The sequence below is a fragment of the Harpegnathos saltator genome, unplaced genomic scaffold (assembly GCF_003227715.2).
Source record: "Harpegnathos saltator strain DR-91 unplaced genomic scaffold, Hsal_v8.6 scaffold36, whole genome shotgun sequence".
Lineage (NCBI taxonomy): Eukaryota > Metazoa > Arthropoda > Insecta > Hymenoptera > Formicidae > Harpegnathos > Harpegnathos saltator.
Window position 1 is genome coordinate 666,477 of NW_020230161.1, and position 26,773 is coordinate 693,249.

At 52.6% G+C, this 26,773-nt stretch overlaps 1 protein-coding gene across 7 annotated transcripts in view; it reads left to right on the plus strand.

Moving 5' to 3' along the window:
* RhoGEF3 (Rho guanine nucleotide exchange factor 3) overlaps nt 1-26,773 on the plus strand; it is a 129,056-nt gene that overhangs the window by 30,576 nt on the left and 71,707 nt on the right. For 4 of the 7 annotated variants that reach the window (XM_025300364.1, XM_025300366.1, XM_025300365.1 and 1 more), the window contains exons 4-7: nt 20,888-21,062; nt 21,242-21,515; nt 22,860-23,161; nt 26,353-26,596. In XM_025300364.1, the coding sequence (XP_025156149.1) occupies nt 20,888-21,062; nt 21,242-21,515; nt 22,860-23,161; nt 26,353-26,596 (995 nt within the window). Of the gene's footprint in view, nt 1-1,065; nt 1,271-6,843; nt 7,355-20,887; nt 21,063-21,241; nt 21,516-22,859; nt 23,162-26,352; nt 26,597-26,773 lie in introns of those variants that run through there. The other 3 variants (XM_025300361.1, XM_025300363.1, XM_025300362.1) reach the window with 3 other exon arrangements.

The following is a 26,773-nucleotide window of genomic DNA, read 5'->3' on the forward strand; positions in this document are numbered from 1 at the left end:
GCGCGCTCGTCGTCGTGTTGTCGCAAACAGTAGCACATCACCGATATCATTACGCGCGCATATGAATAGAGAAAGAAAAAGAATCCCGGACGCGAAATTCACGGGCAACCGAACACGCACAAGAGAGCGCGACCTCTATGCATGCTTTGATATTAATATTAATCACCTCAAGACACTACATTAATCAGCTTATCGCATACGCATCACGCTGAAAATCAGATTGCGTCTAATTTTCGCAGTGATCGAGAGGCGTTAATTAAAAGTGAGACACGCGTTAAGACACGCCCCGGGGCGCAGCAGGACTAACTCGATAAACATCATCGTCTATCGGCGACCTCGGGCTATCTTATCGCAATCACTTCCTGACTTTTCTAAACAGTGGTATTGGACGACTGAAAGGGAGAGAGAGAGAGAGAGAAACGGCAGCGAAGGCAAAAGAAATGAGGTGAAGATGAAGGCCGGACCATCATGCGATGAACGAGCAATAAAACTAAATGCGACCATGTGAACTCATCAGCGGATTTAACGAATTCGAGATCTTCATTCTTATGAACGCCGTTACGCAGGGTTGAATCAATGGGAACTCATCACTTGAACTCCTACAATCCGAGCCGCGATGCAATTAGAAAATGTATCTTCGCACAACTGACAAGGCTGCTTCCTGCTGTCGCGTCACCCCTTTGCACCCCTTTGTCATTCCTAATGATCGGAGGAAACTTCACGTGGAAAATCATCGAGCAAAGTTCCACGAGCATAGACGGTCCAAGGCGCCAGAATTGAGCCAAAGAATCCGGCAGGACGAGCCGCCGACAGGACTGACTAGAGCAGAGACGTGGACCGGCATGTTCCGGTCGCGGAGGCTGCACGGAAAAATCGATAGCCGACGCTCGCCGGCAGCAGCAGCAACGGCAGCGGCGGCGGCGGCGGCGGCGGTGGCGGCGGCGACGCCACCACCGCCGCCATCACCACCACCGCCGCCGCCACCACCACCACCGACGCCGCCGCCGCCGCCGCCGCGCCGCCACCTCCACCACCACCACCGTCGCTGATGTCGAGCAGCGCGATGGAGTTTGCCCGATGGCGCAGTCAGTCGGGACCGGCACCCCAAAAGACCCACGCGGTGAAACGCACGTTCGCCAAAACCACCCCTACTGACTGGCCCCCCTCGAGATGTCGCAACCCCGATAAATAGTTCGGACCGCACGTTTCTCTGCGCGTAGGCCGTGCCCGCGGATGAACGAGTCGCGAGCGTAAGCTACTATTTACGGAAGTGCGTGCAGTGTGGGTTCCTGTGTCTGTCTGTCTGTCTGTCTGTCTGTCTGCCTGCCTGCCTGCCTGCCTGCCTGCCGCCTGCCTTCCTGCCTTGCTGCCTTGCTGCCTGCCTGTCTGCCTGCCTGCCTACCTACCTGTCTGTCTATCCACCTGTGTATGTGTGTGTGTGTGCGAGTGCGTGTGTGCGTGTATGCGTGTATATGTGTGTGTGCGTGTTGCCGGCACGTTGACATCTTCCTCGCCTCAGCCGCCTGCCGGGTACGACGAGAACCGCGAGGAAAGGTCCTGAGAGACGCTGTGGCGCCGCAGGAGAAGAGACACATCGTCGAGCTGTCTCGTAATCCTCAGCCGGCTTCGAGAGAGCTCCGCGAGCTCCCGAGAACGCTCTCCTCCGCCAGGTGATCCTGCGACGCGCATCGTGCGTCGGTTATTAGTCTTCCGAACTGCATCGACGGGTTCCTCGGTACACCCCCCGAGAGGGGTGCTCCGAGTGGGTGCTCCGTTGCGTACGGGCGACGTGTGCCGCAAGGCGAAGAGGATCACCTGCGTACTGCGTACTCACTGTGCACCTCGAGAACGTAAGTGCGTGCGTGCGAGCGTGCGTTCGCGAGGATCATTACCGAGTCGCGGCGAAATCTGCACTACGGAATTCGCCGCGATAGTCGCCTGCGCGATTTTCGCTCCTTCATGGACTCGGATAGCTTTTTCCGTTTCGGAGTGACCTTCGACACCGTCGCCGATCAGGAGGTATACACGGCAAGGGAGAAAGAAAGAGAAGGCGCATAGTTATCTTAAATAATCAGCAAGGGGAAAATCTTCTTCCGCGACGAGAGTTCCGCAGGATCTCACGCGGAACAGCTCTCCCGACAGGCGCGTGCTTCCGCTGCGTTTCACAAACATTGCCGTCGAGCAGGATCGTCATGCGAGAAGGCACAATCGTCGATTTGTTTTTCGCCGAAAATTTCAGCCTCGGGCTTTCTGTTTGGGCGGCGGCGGCGGCGACGGCGGCAGCGGCGGTGGCGGTGGCGGCGGCGGCGGCGGCGGCGGCGGCGGTGGAAGAGTGGCAGGAGGCAGGGTGCCTTGTTTTTACAAGCGAACCGGTTTGTACGCGACACACAGGGTGGGCGCACGATCATTATTGCCAGTCCTTTGTGCGAGTTCTCGTACGTCCGGGTATGTTCCTTCCCCGTCGGGGATGTAAGCTGTGCGCGGATCTTCGATACGACCCTGCGATACGCGCCTTTTCGAGGACATTGACCTCGGCCTCCGCGTCTGTCTGGCTAGTTTATCTGTTTTCCCTGGCGCTCAAACGTCCTCGCTGCATCGAATATCGATGGAGCACATGCCGCGGATGCAAATATGCGAAATACTTTCGGCAGCGGCATTTCCGGCGCATTCTGACACGAGGTCCTTCTCCCTGTCAGTTCACTCCTGTCAAGTGTACACATCGCGATCTAATATCCGTGATATTATCATCGTCGTCGTCGTCGTCGTCGTCGTCGTCGTCGTCGTGATCGTCGTCGTCGTGGATTCCGAGCTTTTAAAATAATCGCAATCGGAATATCGCAGTATCGCTGCGCTCGACTAACCCGTCGTTGAGCACCGACTGATCAATCGGTCGGACGCTAAATCAGGATGTGCAGTGCGATACCGATTTAACGACATGCATTTATCGTAATCAACGGTCGCAGCTTCTTCCAGTCGATGTGTCTCCGTTGGCTATTAACCGTTGGCGGATTGATACTGTTCTCGCCGCAATTTCCGAATCACCGTTGTAATTTCTCGATTAAGTTGACCCAGTAACACGAATACATTCTATGCCCGTACTTTACGTCCCTTTCTACTCCGAGTCACTACGTGTGAATTAATTATCATATATAGGATTTTTCATTTGCGACGCTTTGAATTCGGTGGGTGCACACGTACGCGTTATGTAGGCCGGGGGGGAGAGAGAGAGAGAGAGAGAGAGAGAGAGAGAGAGAGAGGGAGGGAGGCCACGCGATTAAATTTCAACTTTCCATTTGTGCGTTTAACTAAACATTAAACTAAACGGAATAAAATAGCGGCAACCCGTTGTGCTAAACAAAACAAGCCAGCGGCCTGCGGACGTGACGCAAGGCTCATGAATCGAATATTCTGAAATACACACGCAGTGACCAATTTTTGCGCACTCAGAGCACGTCTGGCGCGGACGACTTTGCGAAGCGGCGAACTTTTAAGAAACGATCCGCTCACGAGCACGACGATGTCGCCCGTTTACACACAGTGCCCTCCAACGAGGTCACTGGCGTCACTCATCATCGCGATGCGTCACGTCGCATCGCGAAGTGACGCATCGCGTAGGAATAAATGACCTTCGACTTGTTCCTCTTCCTCTCGGCCTTTTCCTCATCGCGTCTTTTTCCACCTCGAGAGCGGCTCTGTGTGGCAGTTTCCGAGCCTACTCCAGCGGACACAGTCGCACACTCACCCGTGTAAGAAGCGGGGTCAAAGACATTACGAGCTCTGGAAGCCGCGTAATTATTGCACGCGACCGTCGTTACAGTTTCGCCGACACTAATCCCCACGTGACCCACTTGGATACGTACGAATATTAATTTCCTTTCTCATCCCGCCCGCTTGCTTTGTGGGTTAAACGAACGTCTGGCTCTGTGGGGGCGCGCGTCTCTCGACAAATCAATTCGTTCAGCCGCATCGATGATCCAGCGGATCGTTAGACCGAACGCGAGTACCGGCGAATCGATTTCGAAATATTCCTGGATCGCTCGACTCGGTCTGACGAACGGTAGTTTCATCGTTGGTAATTTTATTTCGGACAAACGATCTGGAAAATTAACAAGGAGGAGCAACTCAGAGTTGATTATAATGAGTAGTCAATATAAACGGTGCTTCACCGATACGGCGCATAGTATTCTTTCTCTTCGTACTTGAGAAACGTAAACCTCGTTATTTGTATACCAAAGTCCTACACATCTCTCTCTCTCTCTCTCTCTCTCTCTCTCTCTCTCTCTTCTTTCTCTCTCTTACTCTTAGCGAAGCGACAATAGGCAACGTCCGTCAAAGTGCTTTCAAGTGGCCGCTGCATTTTTATCGTTGTGTAGCCGTCGCTCCTCCGTATCCGCGAATTTTCGAGGGTCATCGAGCAGTCGCCGGTCGTTAATCCCGTCAGTAATTTATTCTCTTTTTCCAGAGATCTAATTATCCGTTTGACTGTGCGCGGGCAAAAGTGCCTAAATCAAATTAATTAGTCTCTTCAAACATTTAATTCGTTTCGACGAATGCAAATTGTCCGGCCGAAGCGAGCCGCTCCCTAAGCTGCACGCAAAACTCTTCTCATTACGCGACGACAGTGCGTCGTAAATAATAATTGCGATAAAATTATCTCGCATAAAATTTCGCGAGAAATCGCGGCTTCGGCGCGATTTCTGAAATTGTTCCGTCGAGCGAACTGCCGCGGTTTGTCGCTTCCGGTCACGTTGCCGAAATAAATTCCATCGCTCCCAAATTCGAGGTGCATCCTCTTCCCCGCGGTCATCTCGACGATCGAACGAACCGTCGCGACTGCTTTGTGGCAATTCCGGCCGGTCCGCGAAAATAAAAATTGCTCGATATTTTTCGCCGAGAGATACGACGAAAGCGGTGAGCGTACCAACTGCGTCCAAAGCGGTCCGTCACCGTTGTCCCACGTAATTTTGCTCGATCACGAAAATGTCGGTCACGCGCGGTCGCTGTTCATCGATTTTGCAAAATCCATCCGCGTCGCTTTCCTCCAAGGATTCTCTCCATACGGACTCCCGTTTTCCGACCGTGTCGGGAACTGTCATTCCTCCCGGCTCGAACGTGGATGCAGATTCCGTGAGGCGATCGTGAGAAACAAACGCGATCCTACGACGCAATACAACACGACCGAAGTAAGATCGTATGTGGAGACATTGTTACGGCGAATGCGAAAAAGTCGTGGGATTTTTGAGCGAGTAAGATACGCGAGAGTAGAGAGAGAGCCCTGTGCAGAAGCCCTTACATGCTTCGCGGGAATACCTTCAGAGAGCTCGCAAGCTCTCACCGTTACCTCGTCCTAGGTCGATATTTCGTTATCGGAAAGCAGTAGCCGTCCTGAGAAAACGATATTGAGGATATCGGGATAAATTACAAAACGGCAGCACTGAAAAGCGTTACGATGTTCACGACCTTGTTCAATGGCATCGTCGCGCGGCTCTCGCGCATCTTGAATACCTCATGAGACTGCGCTGCGCGAGGACGCGAATCGTGGCTGCTTACAGGATCGCTGTCGTTTAAATGTAAATCGAGCCTGAAATGAAAAAAAAAATGCACGAGGCCGAAATATGAAAAATTCTACCTCTAATCGAGCAAAAGCAATGTTTTCGATTAGATGGAGAGGGTGCGTCGCTTCGGAGAAGAATCAATCGGCAAATTGTAAAATTTAACTTTCCGAACCGCGACGGCACACCGCGCATCGATCCGTTTGCAATCGCTACCCGATGCGAAATTATAATTGTAATTAGAGGACCGTTCCCCGACAGATTTGATCCTAATGCAAATTTAACTGCGGCCCGACCATTCACAATTAAAATACATCGTCTCGCTATAGCATGATTTAATCGAGACTCCCGGAAAGTTGCGCGCGCGAGAGAGAGAGAGGGGGGGAGGGGTGATGGAAGCAAGCCGAGGGTAAAAAAGGCTATAGGATTTGAGAAGCGGGAGGCAAAGTTAAATCCGCGTCGCCTAAACGGCCTTTCGCGATATCTCGCTGGAAAGACAGTGTCTCGGCGGGGCAATAAAGACCGGCTTTTTGTTTTCCTGTCTTTCACGATGAAGAGAGAGTCTATCCCACGTGTAATCCCCGATTCCGCCGCACGTATAAAACGTGGAAGGTCGAGGTGAGAGGCCTCGGCGTAAAGACAACAACGAAATGGAACAAAGTCGTAAGAAAAACAATAGGACGATTGAAAAATTTGCAAGCGGGGATTGATAAGGAACTTTGCATAATACGAGCGGCCTGATGGATTTTGCCGGTTAGGGCGCGATGTAAAAAAAATATCCGCGCTTCCCGTAGCAAAAGCAAAAGTTGGCGCAACGCGGTTGACTGGACGGATTTATAGTTTACGTTAAAGCATATATCTTCCTTTCTCTCAACGCGTATTATTGTTTGCCATTAATGAGCAGATAGCGACAGATCAATCAAAAATCTGACATCATCAGAAGCGCAGCCGAAGATTCAAGGATAATGCGAGTAATCGCGAGTTTCAATTATTCCATTGCGCGGAGTGGGGAGCTGTGGAATTACAGCGGAACGGAACTCTCCCCGTTTTATTTGGACCCTCACGGAGAGTCATGGAGAGTCCTTTACGACGATCGTTCAATATGCACAAGCATTGTTCCACGTAAATTCCAGAAGTCGTCGTTTCTCGAAGAAGAGACCTTAAAAAGAAGCGATCTCTCTCTTGGCGCGACGCGCGCAATGAACGTTTTTATTGAAGAAGCGGAAGCGAACGCGAGCGTGCATTTCCTGGAGGAGGAGAAGAGATATTGAGAGAGAGAGAGAGAGAGAGGAAGAGGAAGAGGAAGAGGAAGAGGAAGAACACATATGTGTGCGCGTGTGACTGCGTGTGTTGTAAAAAAGGCGGGAAGAAACGCGAAGCGACAACGAATGGATCGCCGTCGGATAAGCAATTCTATTCGCGCCGCTCTCGCGATACAAGGCGCAACGCGAAATTCCCCCGCCGAAATGGCCAATCCTTAAGTGGGGAAGGACGAGGGATCAGGGAGAATATCGACGAGATATGGCTTGCCGCGCGCGACCACGAGGGTTCAACTTGGATGGCGGATTTCCATGATGAAGCAGCCCGCAAACTCGAAGAGTTTGACGAAGAGCCGCGCAGAAACGATCTCGGCCGCGATCGCACGGGGAGTCGCGGCAGATGGAGGCTCCAAGAGACATCGTGCATTCGCGCGGCATCGCGAGAGCGTCGATCTCTTCCTCTGCGGACCTGCGCGTTTCCGGGAAATGGACGAGGCTGACTTCCGGAAACGACAAGTGCGGCAGGAACGGCCAAGTCGCCAGGTAAGGAATCGATCGACGGTCGCGCGATACCGCGACCGATACTCCGATTCCGAGTGCTTTGTCCAGGATCCTGCTGTCGCAGAGCCGCACAGGTGCCGTTAGTCAAGGTGGCGAGTCCTCATCATTCGCTCCGAGAGACGTCCTTCGACACCGCGTAACGGCGTGAGAGGCGTGCGTTCTACCAGCTCGCTCTTCCGGCTTAGTTCTTCGACGAGAGAGCGAGAGAGTACCTCTCTCGTGCGCGGTCGTGCCATCTTCGTTGCACGTATGGATGGATATTATACAGCAAATGCGTTTAATTAACAATTACGGCAAGTACGTTCAATTAAAGAATAATACCGTTGTGTTATTAGGGAGGAGAGTGACTACGCGGAGAGAGGTATTTCGTTGAGTGAACTAATTTTCCGATGAAATCTGAACGGATCCGGAAATTGTCCGATTGAAAACACCAGAATTCCGTTGAAATCAACCGAGAAATCTTGACGATTTTGACTGAATTCCGGTAAACTTCAGTCGGTATTTCTGCATCATTAGTATCTCACCAGAAAACTGTTTCATTAAACCAAACATTTTTCTTTGTATATAACCTCTAGAGAAAGAGAGAAGGGGAGATAATTGCGCCTCTATATATCGTCAACACCCGCCGTGATATTTACTATCCGCGCAAGCGACCGTCACTGGACGCGAAGGACGCAGGGTCAAAGACGCGCACGAGAGAGTCCAGTTCGCTATTTTCGTTTATTCGCAGTCGCGCACGTCTCGCCGTGGGTCGAGTGAGAAAACGAGACAGAAATGAAGCCGAGTCCTCTCACACGACCGTTCTCCCTTTGCCCCATGCGAACGCACTGCATCCCCGTTTCCTGTTGTCGGGCTTTTTTTTCCCTTTTTTGCCGCGGGCATTTGAGACACGCGGCGGAGCTGTCGAGCACCTGAAGAAGCTCGCGTCGGCTCGGGACAATTTTCCCGGGACGGTCGAGGAGAAAGGAGTAACGAACCGCCTTGACCCCGTTGCACTTTTTTCCCCCTTTTCGGCAACACGTCACGCTTCCTCTTCTCTCTCTCTCTCGGCTCGCAGGCGCCTAGGAGCGAGCGAGAGGAAAAGAGAGAGGAGACATGCTTGCCGTCGTTCCTCCGTCTTCCCCATCTCGCGAAAACTCCGGTCCACCTACCGGAGGACAACGACCCGGCGAACTCGGCGGTGCATTAAACAGGAGATTTATTTTCGTTTCACCGAGAGAGAGAGAGAGAGAGAGAGAGAGAGAGACGTCGTTATCGTGCGCGCGCGACGTCGTTTGAGAAAATTTCATTACGCCACCGAGCGATACGACGACGACAGCGGATCGAAGTATCGTTGAATTTTTCTCCCACTCTCCGCGCGAGTCCTTCTTTATTTTTCTTTCCTGTTTTTATATCATGTACAAACACCACGCGTAACACGCAGCGCAGCAACGCGCCGGCAGAAGAGGTCCGGATAAGATTTTCCTAGCTGCGAGTATCGATTTCCGTTATGCGCGTTACAACTCGTTGAAGTCGCGCCCGTTGCGCCACTTTACATAGTTATAAAGCACGTTCCATTCCTTGCCATTCCCCGCCATCGGCTCGATATTCTGTTTTTTCTTCCTTTTTTTCCGAACTTTCGCGCGCGACCTCGCGATTCTTCCCCTCTTTCTCTCTCTTTCGATCTCTCTCTCTCTCTCTCTCTCTCTCTCTCTCTCTCTCTCTCTCTCTCTCTCTCGTTCTCTTCTTTCATCCGTCGCGATAGAATCTCGGCAGAGCAATCGGGCGCTTTTCGAGAATTCGATTATCAGTGCGCGAAGGGTGCAAGCGGAAGGCCTCTCGTCGCCTCTTCAATTTCCAACGGGTTCTACCTTGGGCCGATCGTTTTGCCGACGAGCCCACTCTATCCAAATGAGAGGCATCGAGACACGAAATAGTTCTCACACTACGAAAGCTCCCATCCTTTTTATTTGTTCCTTGTGTGCGCGGTCAGCGCTGTCTCGCTCATTATAAGCGCGTGTTCACACGCTTACGTAATAATCCGGCCGGATCGATAAAAAATACAGCGCGGCCGAGCGGAGAATTAATCGTCGTCGCGACGTCGAGCGTGACGACAGAGCGCGGAATTCTGTTTATGATAATCCACGTCGTTCGACGCATTCGCGCGAGCACGTGCCCAATTGTTAAACGAATTTCAATGTCTGCAGCTTCGGGAACTGCGCTCTCTCGCAGCTTCGATAGCGTCGCCGCGTAACCGTAACACGTCATTAACGTGGAGGCTCGTTTACCTAATCGTCAGGCGCAGCGCGCGTCCCGCCAAATATTTTCGCCCGCTACTCCCAATCAGGTTAATAGCGTTTCCTCGCGGATGACGTTCTCTACGTGCTTCTGCGCGAAAACCCGTCCGCCTCGCGCCTAACCGTACAGGCGTGGTCAATCTCGTTACCGTTACCAATTGTTTTCAGCTCACTTTCAGCCCACCTGAGCAACGTGAGCGCGCTTCTGCCCCTTCGTCCCGCCGTTGTCGATTTCGCGATTCCCCGTGTAGGATAACCGTGCAGGACGCAGGGATAACGGGGAAGGCAGATATCCACGGCAAGTTTGTATCCCGACGTGAACGCGCTCTCCGTTAACCATTCTGGAGATACCACGGCCGAGTAAAGGGAGAAGGGAGAAAGAGAATGAGAGAAAAGAGGGGCGAGAAGGGAGGAGATGCTGCTGAGCGCGATCGTGTTCTCCTTTTCTTCGTCGGCTCGCGCAAATAGTCTCACGGTGCAAATATTTTGCGAAATCCCGCAATGATGATGCGCGCCGTCCCGGCATGCGCATCGATAATTCACGTCACCGTCGCCGCTTTTCAAGCGCGGCTACGTATTGTTTTTTTTTTACGAACCGCGAACTGCAAACCACCGCGGACGGAGTTTGCGGAACGGATTTCGCGTGGCACGTGCCGTTGACGCGTCTCTGATAGAAACACTTTTCGCCCATTGAAAGCGAATAAAAGCCTCGTAAGCTGCAACTGTCGTTTATATGCGCCGCGCCGATAAATTCGAGCGTGTCGCTTCCTTTTGTTCGGCCGCTGCCGCACGCGCGGCGGTTTGTTCATGTCGAAATAACGACGCGGTTGCGTAAACGCCCGGCTGTTTACCCGCGCGTCCGGTTTCTTCCCTCCCCCGCGGCGAGACGACACGAGCTGTCGCGCGTGCGAGAGTCCCTTGATCGCCTATTCTGCGACAAACTCGGCCCTCCGAACAAAATCGACCCTTGAACTTCGGGCGCCGACAGGTCGTCTCAAAGAGACAACGGTTATCTCATTGATAACGCCGATATCCGCGTCGCACCCGACCCGCCTGTCGTCTGCTGGGTATTTCTATCGCGCCTCTGCGCGGATAACTACTCTGAAATGCTTTTTCCTTTGCTGCGAAAGGAAATCGATCTTCTTCGCGGAATCGACCCGCGATTTTCTTTGTATCGGACAATTAACGTCTTTCCTCTCCGCGTATATTCCGCAAACTTTCGAGCGAGTCAACCTAACGAAGCAGAATCTCTCTCTCTCTCTCTCTCTCTCTCTCTCTCTCTCCTGTCCGCAATTGTTCAAAAATTGCTCATTTGTAGGAGACACTTCGAGAGTGTTTTATCCTCGAGTTTTACATCGGCTGAATTGCGTAAATCGTTGCGTAACGCTCGAGCCTCGAAATGAGAATCGCAAAGTCGAGAATCGATGGGGACGATGAATAGCGTCGCGGTTATCTTTCAGGAACATTCCTAGCGCGCTCAGACACATCTAGTTTCGATTATGCCACGTAACCTTCGTGATTGCGACGCTCCAGCTGCCAGCGGCAGCACGGGCTTGCGGACGAAGCTTGCAATAAAGGGCCGGCTGCGTCATTCGAGCAATCCGCAACAATTCCGCCGGCTGTCCATGCGTTTTCCGATTTTAAGGACTTCTCCGGCTGCTCTGCGCTCTTGTTATCCCCTTTAATCGCGCTTCTCATATCGACATTCGCGACTTCCTTTCGCCGGCGACACACAATACCCCGCTTGAGCTTGCAGCGAGGCCGAATTCATTCGCGCCGAGTTTAAGCGCGCGTTAAAACACTCGCGCTGCATAATGAAACTGCGACTCTGATAATTCGCATCTTCGTTGACACGAATCCCGCCGCGGAAGCGCGGTGAAACGATCGAGATAAGAATTACGGTCGCGCAGCGACGTCTGCGTGCTTCAACTTCGACATCGTAAAACGACGTCTTACTAAGATTCGTCTGGAAACGGCGCGTCGCCACGGCTGCTCCTCGTAAACTCAGTTTCGTCATTCGCGAAATTATGTGCGCCCGAAATTCGGCGACAATCTCGCTTCTTCGCAGGATTTACGTTTCACTGAGCGAAGGGCTCGCTTCTACTTCATCAGGCTCGGCTCCGCTCCGCTCTCGGCTTGATCGCTCGAACGGAGATCGCGATGAGAGCGCGACGGTTAATGCGGTCTTTCGCCCACGTAAGCGAAAGACAATCGTTTCATGACGCTTCGAAATGACGCTCATCACGCGACGACAGATGCCCTCTCCTCCCTCCGTCCCTCTTTTCTTTTCCCCTCTCACTTCCTGTGGTGCCTGAAAATTGCATACGAGAGCCGAGAGACGCGTTCACCACGCGGTTACGATCAATACGACGGAGGAAAAGCTCGCAGATGAACGTACAGGAGCAGGACAGACGGTATTAAACGCACTCGTTTATAATAGTGCGGACGCGCTATCTCGTCGACGAAGTTTGGGACACGTCGAGGTAGTTTACGGTAGTACGTTCGACGACACCTGCGAGAGACTGATATCTTATGCGAGGACTTTACGGCGGACTTACGCGTACTTATAGGAAGACGCACTACTAAGAGAGACGCCTGCGATCTTCCCTCGTTGTGTCGCACAATTTTGCTTATTATTTACCGTAAATTACGCCGGGGCGAAAGAAAAGGAGACGGTACGAAAGAGCGAGAGAAAGAGAGAGAGAGAACAGGAGAGGCTGTGCGCGATGCACCGCGAGACCCGTTTAGCGCGTCACGCGGAAAACGCGACGAAGTTTGCATTTTCCAGAAATATAACATTATTATTAGCCCGTCGCAGCGTGACATTCACAGGAAGGTCTTCGTGTTCTCGACGGTGTAAATTGATAAGCATTAACATTACAGCCCGTGTCTGCGGAGTTAGCGCGCGCGCCGGGGCAGAAAACATTTCGTCGCGTCGTCCGAACCTTTCCGTCCCAGGAAGGAAAAAGAGAGAAATTATCCCGATGAAATCACGCTCGACGGGGAATTGTTGTCGTCGTCCGGCAAACGCGTCTCTCATCCCCAGTCTGTCCGTATGCTCGTCCTAAGAGTCTCTCATGAGAGTCTCGCAGCATCCGCGCGACTAGCAAGTAGCCGGTTAACATAACGTTCACGAACGTAATTTCGCTCATAAGTCGGCGTATCGCACGCGAACCGCGTTCGTTAAGATTATTAATACCGTGCGCGCGCGCGCGCGCGCGAGACTGGAAGAATTTACGCTGGACGTTATAAGGAATATACGCCGGACGCGGAACGTGAACGTTAATGCGTTATCGTTTCGTATGCGGTAAACGGGCGCCACGGTTCGTTAAATGCATTAGTTCGAGTGGAAAGTGACGAGATGCAGCCGTCCTATCGGGCCGTTCTCGAAACTACTCGGGACGTCGCTCGTCCGATCGCGCGCGCTCGGCAACCGCCGCGCCGTATCATTTTAACTAAACGCCCACCGCACAACGCAACTTCCGCCAGAAACTGCTGAATTCGTTTCGCGAGTTTGTGCACCACCTCCGGCGCAGTCGAATCGGACTTGTCGCTTCCTATTCGTGATCGAGATCGATGTGTCACTCTTAGCCGCGTCGCGTCGCGTCGCGTCGCATCGCGACGTGGCGCGACGTGCCATCGTTCGAAGAGCTTCCTCTTCTGCCCGTTTTTCCCCGCCTTCTCTTTCCTTTTGCCTTTCTTTTTTCTCCTTTCGTCAAATAGCGAAATGAGTTGCAAGTGATTGCAATGATCAACCGACCAATCCCGACGTCTTCCCAGCGATCTTTTGTCCTCGGCCCGTCGTTTTGTCTTCTTCTTCCTCTCCCTTTTTACGAGAGATCTGCGAATGATTATTGTGACGATGGAGATTTCTCCGTAGCATATTTGAGAGAGAAAGCTGCATTTTATTACTACTCTTACAAATTGCAACTCGCGCAAATCGGTCGTGAAACTTGGTGAAGAAACGAAGCTCGGTCGACTTATTAGCGTCCAACTTGTATAATCGGTTTTTCGCGTAAGCCGTCTCTCGAAACCGTGATTTATAATTGCGCAGCGCTATCGGTATTTCCGAGAGAGGTCCAAAGGGCGTGACCTACCTCGCTACATAGTTCAAGCGATCTGCTGCTCCTGCTTCGTTAGCCAAGATAGGGAACTTATCGTCCTTGAGCAGTCTCACATCAGGATTATTTCCGAAGACGCTCGCTGCGTGCGGAGTTTCTAATTAAGTTCGAAACTTGCTTTTTGAAACGACCGAGTTAAGATAGGCTCTGCGTCTCATCTAAGAATAGCGCGGTGCCACTCGCGACAGATTCAACAAGGATATTCGCACTTCCGGCAAAGCCTGCGCCGTTTAATGCAGCGAAAAATTCGCTGCATTAAACGGTGCGCGTTTCAACACGGGCCCGTATGCACAACTCGTTATCGTAGCGATATTGATCGTGCAAATATTGATCAACATATTTATCGCAAGTAAAATTTGCATTTTCGCGGCTCCGAACCCGCGGCTTTTTGCAAAACATATATCATTATGTGCAGCGCGGCAATCACGGCTCAAAAACGATGTTTGACGTCGTTGCAGAAATATCGACATTTTCCTCTCTCGTGCCCGACAGGGAAGATATTACGTCCCCTCGCTCTCTTAGTCTTACGTTCGTCCGTATGTTCCATGGGGAAATCAATCGCGAAATTGCATAACCGGCTCCCCACCCAACTTTGATTTGCCATCGTGCTCGGGTCCATGGCTGGGACAAAGCCGCGTTACGCGATTAATCGCTTGGCGAGCCTGCAGAGAAAGGATTAGTCGCAGTCGCGATTAATATTAACGAAGCCGCGCGTGACGCGCGTTCGATGCGCGGCTGCGAAAAGCGCTCGGACAGACAAACAGCCGGGGTCTTTGCAGAGAGCTGTATCATTTTCGAGTAACGGCACGCAGAGCTTCGATCGGGATTCGTCTCGTAACGAATGACCTGCTTGAATCTGTGCGACACGCAGCTCGACAATTGTCCCGACTGGCGCAACGACCGCGCAGCGTCGCGCTGACGATATTTGTGTATAACTGATAACTGATAACTGATCGTCATCAGTCACCAATGTTCCAATATAAATGAGGAAAAGCGAGGCGGGCTCGCGCAGCGAGTAAACAGCTACCTAGTGAAGCCTCGGCGGAAAAAGCGCAGGATAATGCTAATCCTTAGTCTCCAAAGCGGTGCAAAAGTTGCGACAAACCGGTGCTTCAAAGTAACGCGCCCGTCGACAGAGAGTCAAGCTCGTGTCATACGTGACAACGTTGGCTTCAAATTTCCGCCATTAAGCGACGCTGTCTCTCCTTGGCGAGCTTTTCGAAAATACTTTGAGTCCTGAAAATCCGACGTAATTCGATGATAGCACTGCTTGAAGGGCTCTCGCGTGGTCCACCGTGTCCTCATGGATGCTTCGCACAGCACTCACACAGTATACATCCTCTCTCTCTCTCTCTCTCTCTCTGCTTCTCGTCCCATGTTTCCGTCTCTTTCTCTTTCGCTCTCTGCAGGAGAGATAGCGGATAACTACGTTCCGTTGACTTAACGTCGCCGTCATTGTATTTATCCGCCTACATGTACGACAGCCGTCAGATAAATTTTCCGCGTAGTCGCGACGCGCACGCGTGCGCGCGCACACACACACACACACACACACACATACATATCCGCAAATTCTTTCATAAACACTCTCGCGGGAGTGCACCTCCGCGAAAGCCGTCATTTGATCGCTAGCAATCTGGCGAATTTTACGAAATGAAAATGTTCCGATACGGCGATACGGGAAAATGTGTCGATGAGCAAAATTATCGCAAGATCTTCACTAGCGTGTTTCCTCGTCCCGGACGAAATATAATTATGCATCGATGTTACGTAAAAGTTGAATGTGTCACAATTTGTATGAAAATCGGTCCTCTTTATTTGCCCGGTTTCGCTGACTTTACAATTAACGTAGTATTTGTTCTCCGATAATCCGGCTCGCGCGAGAAAACGCATTTACCATTTCGCCCGCGTCGTATTGATCGTCGGGGATTACTCGTATTACCTTCACGCTACGCGTAGAATCGATTTGTTGCAGTCGATCGAATTTAGCGGAAAAAGCGGGGTAAGTTCACATGCAACAATGGACTTCTCCTCGCCGCGTGTAACAGCGATCCGATGTATCTCGCCTTCGGGGCAAACACGAGAGAGAACCACCCTTAGCAAATATCACGGAGTATTTTTAGTAAATATCTCGATCGTGAAACGACGCGAATACATGTTAATTTCATCTCGCCGTCTTGTCAGTAAACGTACGTAATATTTATACTGGGCGTGTTTACACACGCGACCGAAAAATGGTGAATCCGAATATCCGAATACGTTTGTAAAATATGTCACGACCGAACATTTTAATTACAGCCCAAATTTCAAATAAATTTCTTCCACTCCAAACGCTCCCCCGTCGCGACATTTTTATTCGCGCACGAAATTTTGGCTGGAGAATTTATCATTCGGAGTCACAATTTTCGCATGTACAAGAGAGCACGCCGGAATATTTAAACAGAGCGCGCTTAATGTCTCTCTACGGTTCTTGTTAAGATGCAGGTTCTCATTACAACTGAAAGCGGTAATTTTGAATAGTATTAAACTCGCTGCACGTAACTGATTGTTTGTTTTCAATTAACGCGCCTTCCTTCCTCCTCTCGTTCTCTCGGTTTGTTAATTTTCTGTCGTGCTTGTTTTAAGCTTTAACGTTATAGATTAAAATTACATCAGCTGATTCCCACAACGTGACGTCAGTTTCAATCGAGTATTATTATTATTATTATTATTATTATCAAGGCACATCAGCGGAGCGCGCAAATACCGAGCATCGCTCGTAACGGGTATTTTCGGGTCTTTAGACGCTTCATAAAATTGTGCGAGTGACCTGAAGTCTTCCAATAATGTAATCCAATCGCTACACGCCTGTAGATATGCACCCTGATATCGCCAGTATTGGCGAACCGTCTCGCTTCGGACATTCCAGGCGCGTTCAATATGAGACCGCGTTCGAGATGATCTAAAGACGACGCAATTCGATCGGCTGGCACGAACGAAAATAAAATGATAGAAAATAAATTGACACCGTCTGTGTCAATAATAGCTATTTCTTGTCAAAAGTTTCATCCGGATTGATTCGTGACTTCCTCTCTCTCTCTCTCTCTCTCTCTCTCTCTCTCTCTCTCTCTCCCTCTCTCTCTCTCTCTCTCTCACTCTCTCTCTCTCTCTTCTTTTCTCTACATATTGTACTATATATGAAGTACACGTATGTCAGTTGTACCTATCACACAGAGTCACTGCAATAAAGTCAGACGTCGTATCTGCGGCGGTGCGGTTTATCAAATAATCGATACTTGCAACGTTCATGTTATATCCATAAATTTCTCCGCTCCTCCGGCCCGCGCCATGTCGTTTTTGTCGGCGGCGGCTTGCACTCTCTCACGGGGCAGGAGTTGACAGGAGTTGGATCTCCTGGAACACATGTACAGCAAATCTGGATCCGTGCTATCGGAGTACGTGACCCCATCCGGTGTGAAGCCTGGGATAAAATTCGAGACATAAAGTACCGGCATTAACATCGCGGAAACCTCGTTCTCCGGAGCTGGTCACGTATTAATCTCCCCTGTGTCTCTCCCGCGTGTTATACAATTTTCGTCCTTTCACCGCGGGTCCTTCGCACAACACAAAACGGCCGTGCCGTTCCATCTCGGCGCCGGAATCAAGAGCCGGACAATCGTCGGAATCGCGAATAATCAACCTGCATGAAATTGAATATTCACGAGTCTCACTGAAAGTCCATTAGAGTGAAATCTACTTGAAATTAAACGTCGGACAAGGTATGTGTCGTCGTTGTATCTGTTTGCGTGATCGGAATTATATTCCCGGAAAGATCGGGGCTTCACCGGCGGTTTATCGTAAAATCGAGCAAAGCTGCAATTCCCGTTTGTCGAAGAATTTTCCCAGGAAACGTCGTACGCGAAGGAACGATCGGCCGCGTATAAACGGCGAGAGACGTTAGCGCGAAGAGGATTAAAAATCGAAACATTCGCGTTCTGTGCAGACCGCTCGCACGTGGGATTCCCCTCCTCGCCGGCGAGATTCGCCGCTCGTCTACGTCCTACCTCCTCAGTTTTTCCTCTTTTCTTTCGGGAGATTCGCGATCATAAATTCCGATTGGAAGACTCGCGGTGCGCCTCGTGCAGTTCTCTCGTTTTAAAGAGAGCGCGCAACGTGCGCGCGTGCTCGCTTCCTCGCTCCGCTCGTAAATCCCAATCAGAACTTGCAATTTATGGGCCGGGTTACCGGGCCGCACGTCTCGCAATTCGCTGTCCAAGTGCACGCAAATCCGATCGTCCTCGCGCGAGACTAACCGCGCGATTTGCTTCTCGATTTGGCGACGCTCCCGCGCCTCCTCGGCCTTGCCTCGTCCCGTCGTCCCGGCCGACGACGATAACGCCCGAGACGAACGATACTTTTATGGGCTACAAATTACGCCTCGAATCACCAGCGACTCCTCGAACGGTCCCGCGCTAACCGAGTTAACGTGCACGCACAACGTGCCTTAAGAATCGCGTCGCTCCGACAAGGACTCTCCTCCTGTTCCTACAGTGAGAATTGAGAGTCGAAGAGGAGTTTGATGCGACCTCAAGTAATTCAGGCGGAAGCAGAATATCGCGCCGCCGATCGATTTAGAACCGCACCTCAAGAGTGCCGGATCTTCGACGGCGCGCTCGACTTTTTAAAGACCGACTTTTTAAACCTTCGTCGCTTTACTCGGCGCGACCGGAGCTCGGCTAGGAAAGATCGTTGTTGATTTCCAGTAAATGGAGTTGTCGTCCGTGGGCCTCTGCCTCCTCTTCCTCCCTCTCTCTCTCTCTCTCTCTTGAGAAAGCAAGAGAGAGAGGGAGAGAGAGAGAGAGAGAGAGAGGAGAGAGAGAGGATAAGCGAGATGGCAAACGACGCTTTCATTGAGCCCGACGCCTGAAATACAGATTACGTGTCAACGTATCCAGAAACTGCAAAAGAGAGCGGTGGCTCTTAGTGAAATCGGAAAACGATTTGTAATGGGAAGTAAAATCGTCGCTTAAGGCGCGTCGGCATTACCGGCGAGCTCGATTTCGGCCGTTGTAAGGGAGAGAAAAAAATCGTTGGGGACGGCAAATGCGTCCGCGTTTGAGCGCGCGAGTCGCGGCGGAGATTGATGAATTTCAAGATGCAGCGTGAGATCGGGATGATCAATCCCCGCGCTTGCTGCCCGCGATTGTTTCCGATTGAAAGAAAATTCTCTTCCCCCTCCCTCCCTCGTTCTCTCTCAATCCTGGCTTCAGGCGTTCGATAAGACAAATTTCCCGGCGTCGGTGTCCGATGAATATGATTAAAAGCAGACTTTTCCGGAGGAGAATCCCGTGATTCCGGAGCGTGTGTCCTTCGTCTTCGTCATGATTTTTGGCGACGGGATATCCGTTGTCTCATTGCCTCGCTTTTCCTCCATCCGTTCGTTTTCGTCGTATCGGAAGCGAAGCCGGGCGTCCGTCGCGCAGCGCGTCGGCGAACCGAAAGTTGAAACACTCGGATCGAACACTCGGTATTTCCGCGCGCCCACTATATCGCCGGACTATAATATAAAATGCGCGCGAAAATAGTTTTCGGGCGCAATATTAAATTCTCGCGCGCGCGTTATTCGCTATTCGCGGCCGCAGAAATTTGCGTTTCCCCGGAACTTTCTCGATAACTGATAATACAGCTCCAATGCGCGGCGCTCTAACGCCGTTGAACGTCAGGCGGAGAATTCCTCTATCGAAAAAATATATCGATCGCCTCCTCGGTGAGGAGAGAGCGTCCGTCGCGGAGGTATCTTCGACGATGGCCATTCACTGCATTCGCTCTGGCGCGCCGCCATTTGTCATAATAAAGCTGCCGCGCGCAAAGATTACGTCAAGTGGGATAATCGTATATGATCGATTGCGCGCAACATCGCTGCGGAAAACTCGAAAAGTTGCTCGCACTTTAAAGTCTGGCCTGTGCTGCTGCGTCGTGAGATGCAGCACGCGATGCACAAAGAGAGGGAGAAAGAGAAAGAGAGAAAAAGAGAGGGAGAGAGAGAGAGGGGGGGGAGGGGACCGCCGTTCCTCAGGAACGCGACGTCTTTCATTCAAAGCGTTTCTCTGACAGACAAAAAAGAAACAACCCTCTCCCCCCTCACATCCCCCGGGGGGAAAAGCTTCTTAGATTAGAATATATCGTGATAAACACGAGAGCGCTAACGCGTTTTGATGTTACGCGCGCCTCGTGCTAAAGCGTCGAACATATTTCGCCCGCGGAGAGAAACTATCGTTTACCCCGGCAAAGCATGAATTTATGACGTATTACACGCGCGATAAGGAATTGCCTCACTCACGGAGGAGTCGCGGGACAGAAGGGGCGAAGAGGAAGAGGGGAGGCGGGAGGAAGCGAAAGGAGAGCATTTTTAAAGGCGAGACCCGCTGGCGCGCGCGTTGAAACAATGGCGGGTATGGCCGGTGTTCCCGCGGCGCGGCGGAGAGAGAACACCATTTTTCTTGTCCCTTTTATATCTGGTCCTGCTCTACCTCCTTCACATCAAAGCGAGATAAAAGAGAAAACGAGTGAGAAAGATGTGCGAGTGTGTGTCCGTCTGCAGTAAATTCTCCCTCTGATCCCGGCGGATCCTTGTCGAAAGAATTATTCGGGCTATCGCTTTTACTAGTTCCCCTTATAATGCGCGGTAAGCGAGACCGCGTGCGCGCGGGAGAGAGAGAGAGAGAGAGAGAGAGAGGCAGAGAAAGAAAGAGTTCGTTGACACGCGGACGCAGTTACAAAAATCGTAATTAACTCATTGTTTACAAACCTTCCGCCTCCTTTCTGTCCAGTCGCGTTGATGGAAAAAAGGTACCGCGAACGGAACGTTAATTCTCTCGAGACCTCTCGTTACCTCCTCCCCCCCGCGCGCGCGGAGCTTCATTATCCTTAAAAGAATTCTCTAACCGTTATCACACTGGAGAGAGGCTTCAAAGCAACTCTAGCAAAATTATGCTGTTTGCCCGGTGAAAAAAAGAAAGAAAGCGGAAAGAAAAAGGAGAAAGAGTAAAAGCGCGGCCGCGCGCGCGCGAGGTTGTGAAAGAATGCAGCGTGCGTGCGTCTGCCGGGGTGAATTCAGCGCGCTCTCTTCTGCCTTGCAGGATGCAGGAACGACGGGACTCCAGGTGCGCAGGGTAGAATGAATCGTCCGGAGGACCCGCTGTTACAGCAGCATCGCAGCCGTCTGCTGCAACTGGCCGAGGCGACGAACATCAAGCCCGGACATGGCAGCGGGAAGAGACGTGGCCAGAGGCAGTCGCACGGTTTCAGGCCCAGGTGAGTTTCTCCCAAGACCCGGGTGAGTTACCCGCCAAGCCTTGAAAACTCGGAAAAATCCGGGTAGCCTTGAAATTATAAAGTTCCCGTCACGGTGCGCCCCCTCGAAAACCTCAGCGTCGTCGTCGGCAAAATAATCGACCTCGGCCGCGTTGGCACGCGCGCGCGATTCGTTTCAGCAACGGCGGGCCCGGCGCGGCAAGTCGCCGGACGCTCCAGGACATCGTCAGGAGCGACCCTGGATACACGCCGAACATCGAGCACTTAGTGTTCCCGGAGCGCAAGAGCAGTAATCCGAATTTAGCCGGCGTCGCCGATGGCTCGTCGCCAAGTAAGTCCAAGTCAAACGCGACGAGCTCGGGAAGGTCCAGGCTGGCCGAGGTGTTCGCTCGGCACTACGCGAGAGGATCCTCGCAGGACTCGACCGTTACGTCCAGGAAGAATCACGTGAATGTACGTAAGCACAATCCACAATCGATCTGATAATTTAGGCTTCCGCGATGTAGACGAGCTCTGATTTCTCGTCTACGTCGTGTCAGTTTCGTGAACACCGTGAGCTCGCTTCTGCTCGGCGAGAGCGGCAAGCTGAAAGAATCACCTGCGATCGATCGCACGCAAGCCTCGTAATTGGCCCGAATTCGTTGACCGGCGCGTCGTCGCCGCTCCTCAATGTTGCTCGCGTTCGAGTCGCGTGGCGCGAAACGAGCGACGAGGTCAATCGAGATAGCCAGCTCGCTGCCACGCGCTGCGAATTGGCCGTGTGTGTTATTTTAAAACCCGCTCATGCTCGCGATCCGTTTATCTCCGCTCGCGACATCGTAAAGGAATTGACGGACAGCTGTTTCAAAATCGCGCACGCTCGCGTCACAAAGGGATATTGGTCCGCGCGGACTAATGAAAGTCGATAAAACGATACGCACGCTCGAGGCTCGCGGCGACAGCGCGGACGGGTTCGGGTGGTCTCCTCTCCTCTCTTCGGTTCGCGCGCGTGACCGGCGCAGACGAGAATAAAAATACTTTCATCGGCACACACCGCGCGCGGAGTTGCGCCAGCCCGTACGTGCTTCGGCCGTATTTGGAAGTAGAAACGGCCTCTGCGCGCACAGCCGTGTCTCGCGACACTCCGCTTCAGCTCCGACACGGTCGACGTAACGATAATGGTGCCCTAGCGCGCGAGCAGGCTCGCTCTCCCCCCCTCCCCCCTCCCCGGCTCTCTCGCCGCCTTAGCGATTGACACAATTTCATAATGATCATGGCCGGCGATGATGGCTCCTGCTAACGACGCGCGGTTAACGAGAGAGAGAGAGAGAGAGAGAGAGAGAGAGCCCAACATAGCGGCGGAGAAAACGGCGGGAGACGCCGCTCCGTGCATTTCCGCAGGTGGTTGAGTTGTTGAGCATTTTTCGAGAAATTTCGGAGCTCGAGCACGCGGATATCGCAGAGCGTGGGAAGACCGCGCGCTCGAGTGCTTGGTTGAGCTGGCGCTTTGACATTGGCGCTGCGTCTTCGAGGCGTTCTCCTTGGACTGTCATGTGTGTTTAATCGCTTGATCCTACGTTCCTATCAAATTAAAGATTTCGCTCGGGGATTCCGTCTCCGATTGTCTCATCTGCCGAGTGCAAGGCCTCGGAAAGGTCCTCCGGAAGGTACTCTCCTGATTGTCGTGTTGATCGACGTAGTAGAATTTGTCTGATGATACACGACGGCGCTGCCGCGAGCGGGCCACGTAAAATCAGTCCGGCGATTTCTCTTCGTCCACGAGCGCCCACGTAGAATGACCTTGAATTTCGGTTACAGAGTACATCGCTGGATGGTGGGAGCGCGATAGGTCATCAGCCGCCGGGCCCCGCCGGGCCCACGGTGGTGACGCGAAATGCCGGGCGCCGTTGGCTGTCGCAGAACTCGCAGTCCTCGAGGCAGCACTCGGCCGAAGATGGGGTACGTGGGGGCAACGTGGGCGTCGGAGGGCCCGTTTCGATCTCGTCCTCGAGCCAAGCTCCTGGCCAGGCCGCGCCTCCCGCCCTGCCGCCGCGGAGAGTCAGTCCGGCCGCGGATACAAGCGAGATCAGCAACGCAGGCTCTATCTCGCGCGTTGACAGGTAACATCGCACTTTTCTCTCTCTCTCTCTCTCTCTCTCTCTCTCTCTCTCTCTCTCTCTCTCTCTCTCTCTCCCGCCGCGCTTTTCCCCCCTCGAGTCCGCTCTCGACGACGCAGGGGCGACATTCTCGCGACCGGCTATGTGCTCCTGAGATAACCGCTGCTGCCAACACTGGAAACATTCCAGTTCGTGTGACTGAATGAGGAGCAGACGGAGGAGACTTGACGACGGGAAACGATTCACGTGTCCGTGTGAGCGAAAACACTTGTCCGTGCAACCAGCTGTGTTAAAACTCGGTTGAGATAAGCGAGAGCAAGTAGCCGGGTAGAAAACACCTGCTTCCTGTTCAGGGACTTCCTGTTCTCGCGACTGACGTCTCGCCCGCTTCCCAGGCGACGGGAAATTCAGTTACTCCGACGGAGTAATTTTTTCCGCACGGAGCGCACACGGGCGACGCGGAGTGGTTGTACGCGCTCGAAGGAATCTCGTGAACGGAGGGTGCACCGGTGCGGAATCGCGCGCATGCACATCCACGGAGACCGTCGGGGAAGCCGTCGGCGTCTGGGACCGATCTGGCGAAGCTGGTGCGCGTCGGTTGGCGGAACGGCGACATTCGTTCGATCGTTACGCCGTTCGTGTTTGCTCTCAGCGTGAGCTCCTGCGTGCAGACGCCGCCGGTGCTTGCACACGATGTAACTTTCATGAGGCCCAATGGACCCTCTACGACGCACTCTCTTCTCGAGCCACCTCGAGTGGACTCGGATACTCGTCGCGCCGAGCGCAGCCTGTCTACACGAGGGGATGTAAAATTCATCGGGTGGCCGGCAAATCTGGAATAACGCCTGATTGTCCGTCGATTAGTCCGCGGAAGCAACCGGACTTCTTCGTGACGACGCTGCGCGCTTCTTCGCAATCTTCGCGAGGAAGCAGTTCTGCGACACGATACGAGGGTAAACGGTCAGCCCGATGTGAAGTGAAGGAGTCGACTGCAGGCAACGGACGAGACGTTGTTCCTCGACGCGGATACGCGATTTTATCGACGGAAGTGCGCGCGATTGCGGATTGACAGAGGGAGAGGTGTCCCTCTCCCTCTTGTCACTCGTTGTTCCGATTGACGTCGCGGCGGATAGTTTTATTTGAGCAACGGATTTATTTCGACGCTTCAACACACACGGTCAAAGGAAACACGGGTGGACTCGCTGGGTATCATGTCGGTTAAGAGGTAAATATGATTAATCGAGGACAGATATTTTCGTCCCACTCGATAGCGACCGCCCGAATATTATTCGGCCGGGCCGTTTCGTCAGCCGTACGTGGAGCGATATCGACGAGATATTGTTCGCCGCAAATAATATATCCGAGACACGCTCTGTCAGCCATTTTCGAACCGCGCGACGAACCTTCCAGTCTTCGGGCGAAATTAATGCCTCTGGAGATAAACGCTCAGCTTTCCACGCCTGCCCCTGTAGACTCCATGGACTTCCCATTTAATAACTCTTTCCAGCATCGGCGCCGGCCGATCAAGTCTGAGCTTCCGTCAAATTGCACGTCTCCGATAGCGTCCGCCAGCTGGAAGCTTCTCGAGTGCCGTCGAGCGGCTAATTTCGAAATTATCCGTCCGAGTCAAAATTGGATTTAATGCAGCGGCAGCGATTCGGAGCCCTCCCCTCCAGGGAATTTCACTTTCGCGAACGTTCCTGCGGCGCGGGCGTGCGACTTCTTGGATCGCAGCGTTAATCACACTGCTGACGTCAAAGATGCTCGAGACTCCGCGCGCAAACGGCAAACTTCGGCAACTTTCGTGTGACGAAAAAGTCGATCGTGCCGATTTCACTGTTGATCTTTACGTCTTTATTATTTTCTCTCTCTTACTCACTGGCCGCTTCGCAGAGGAAGGTTCGCGCGGTTCCAGTCTTCCTCACGCGGGGTGAAGCTTCTTCCTTATTAATTTTGTTCACGCGGAAACATGCCCCTCCGCCTCCTCTTACGCATGCTGCGCGACGCGTAATATTTTCACGGTGGTTCGCCGCGCAATTTTCGTGAGGAAGGACTCACGAGAGTTCGCACCGCGGCTGGAGAGAAAAGGGACACTGTGAATAAGAGGCAGGATGAGAGCGGGGAGGAGACAGAGGGAAGGGAAGCAGGAAGGGAGAGAGATATGCGGGGGATGTATTTGTCCGCGGAGAGGAAGAGGGAGAGGGAGAGGTCGCGCGGCATCAACTCCCGAGGAAAATTATCCGGAGATCTGACTCTCGTATATCGCCGCGGGTTCTTAGGCGCACAGGTGCGCGCGATGCAACCTGGATGCACTTCGCTCTTACTCTCTCTCTTTCTCGCCCCATCGTTGTCTCGATCTCTCCCTTTCCTGCTTCTTCTCGATGCAGTGTACAATCTCGTTGTATAAATATTCATCGTCGTGCCGCGAGCTTGATATAGATATCGTCGGATAAGGAAAATGGAGGGAGGCAGGGTTGGCTGGCGGAGAGGGGAAGGGATCGAGAGGAAGGGAAGACAAGCAAAAACGAGCGCATCTATCTCACTTCGAGACGTCGGCGCAGGCGGGAGAGACTTCCCATACCGACTGTCGCGTAAAATCCCCGGAGATGCTAAAGTGCACCGCAAGTCGATTTCCTTTTGCAACAAAGTAAAGTGAGATCCTGGATTCGGCGATGGCAAAGCAAAGAGAGAGACAGGGAAACGAGGCGCGCGCGTTTATACGGCGACGCGAAGGAGGAAAAAACGGAAGAGGATACTCTTCACACAGTTGCGACTTGCTTCTTTCCTCGTTCGCGACGGCGAGGCACATTACGGCGAAGCGTATTACGACCTTCGCATGCACGAGCGATACGTGATGGACGCTGAAGACCGTCACACGATTTATCACACCTGATATCTTGCTCGCTTTAAAATTCTCACGAAATTCTCGTGAAATATCGTTCGTTAAATAATTCCGCGCGGTAACGCGGGACGCGAGGCAGGAATCGGGGCGCAGCGAGGAAGTCGAGCGCGCATCTCACCGCGTTTCCGCGTTACCGCGTGACGCGTCTGCGTCACGTTCTCCCGATAGGGAGGACATGAGGATGCTAATCGGCCGCCGCGTCAGACACTTTATTCCTTCAAGGCTTCAAGCCGCGGCTAAACGCGCCGCCTAAACTCGCCAGACTCGATGGCAAGGAAATTTTCGGTTGCAGGGGCCCGAACGTGTCGATCCTCCATCTCCGCAATACGTCGGACCCTTGGGAAGTCGGCTCTCAGGGCTCCTCGTACAGCGTCAGCAGCAACAAGAGCCAGACCGGCAGCAGAGGGAAATCCGCTGGGAGTGCGCGCGGTTCCTACAGCCGCGGCAGTTCGATACCTTCCTTGAAACGTCACGATACATCCACGTCGACCACGTCGACGTCGAGCCTCAAGCATCGCCAAGACAGCCATGGTCAAGTAAGTGGGAATCACGAGCTCCGCTCGTCGGATACCGGCGCCGCTCCCGGCTTGCACAGCGATACCGCGCGCCTCGGCGGTAAGCGGGTCACATTTCAAGTCACGGTTAACGGTCGTTAATATTTACGGGAACGGATATCTGCGTCGGTTTATAGTCAACTTTTCTCCTGATTAGCA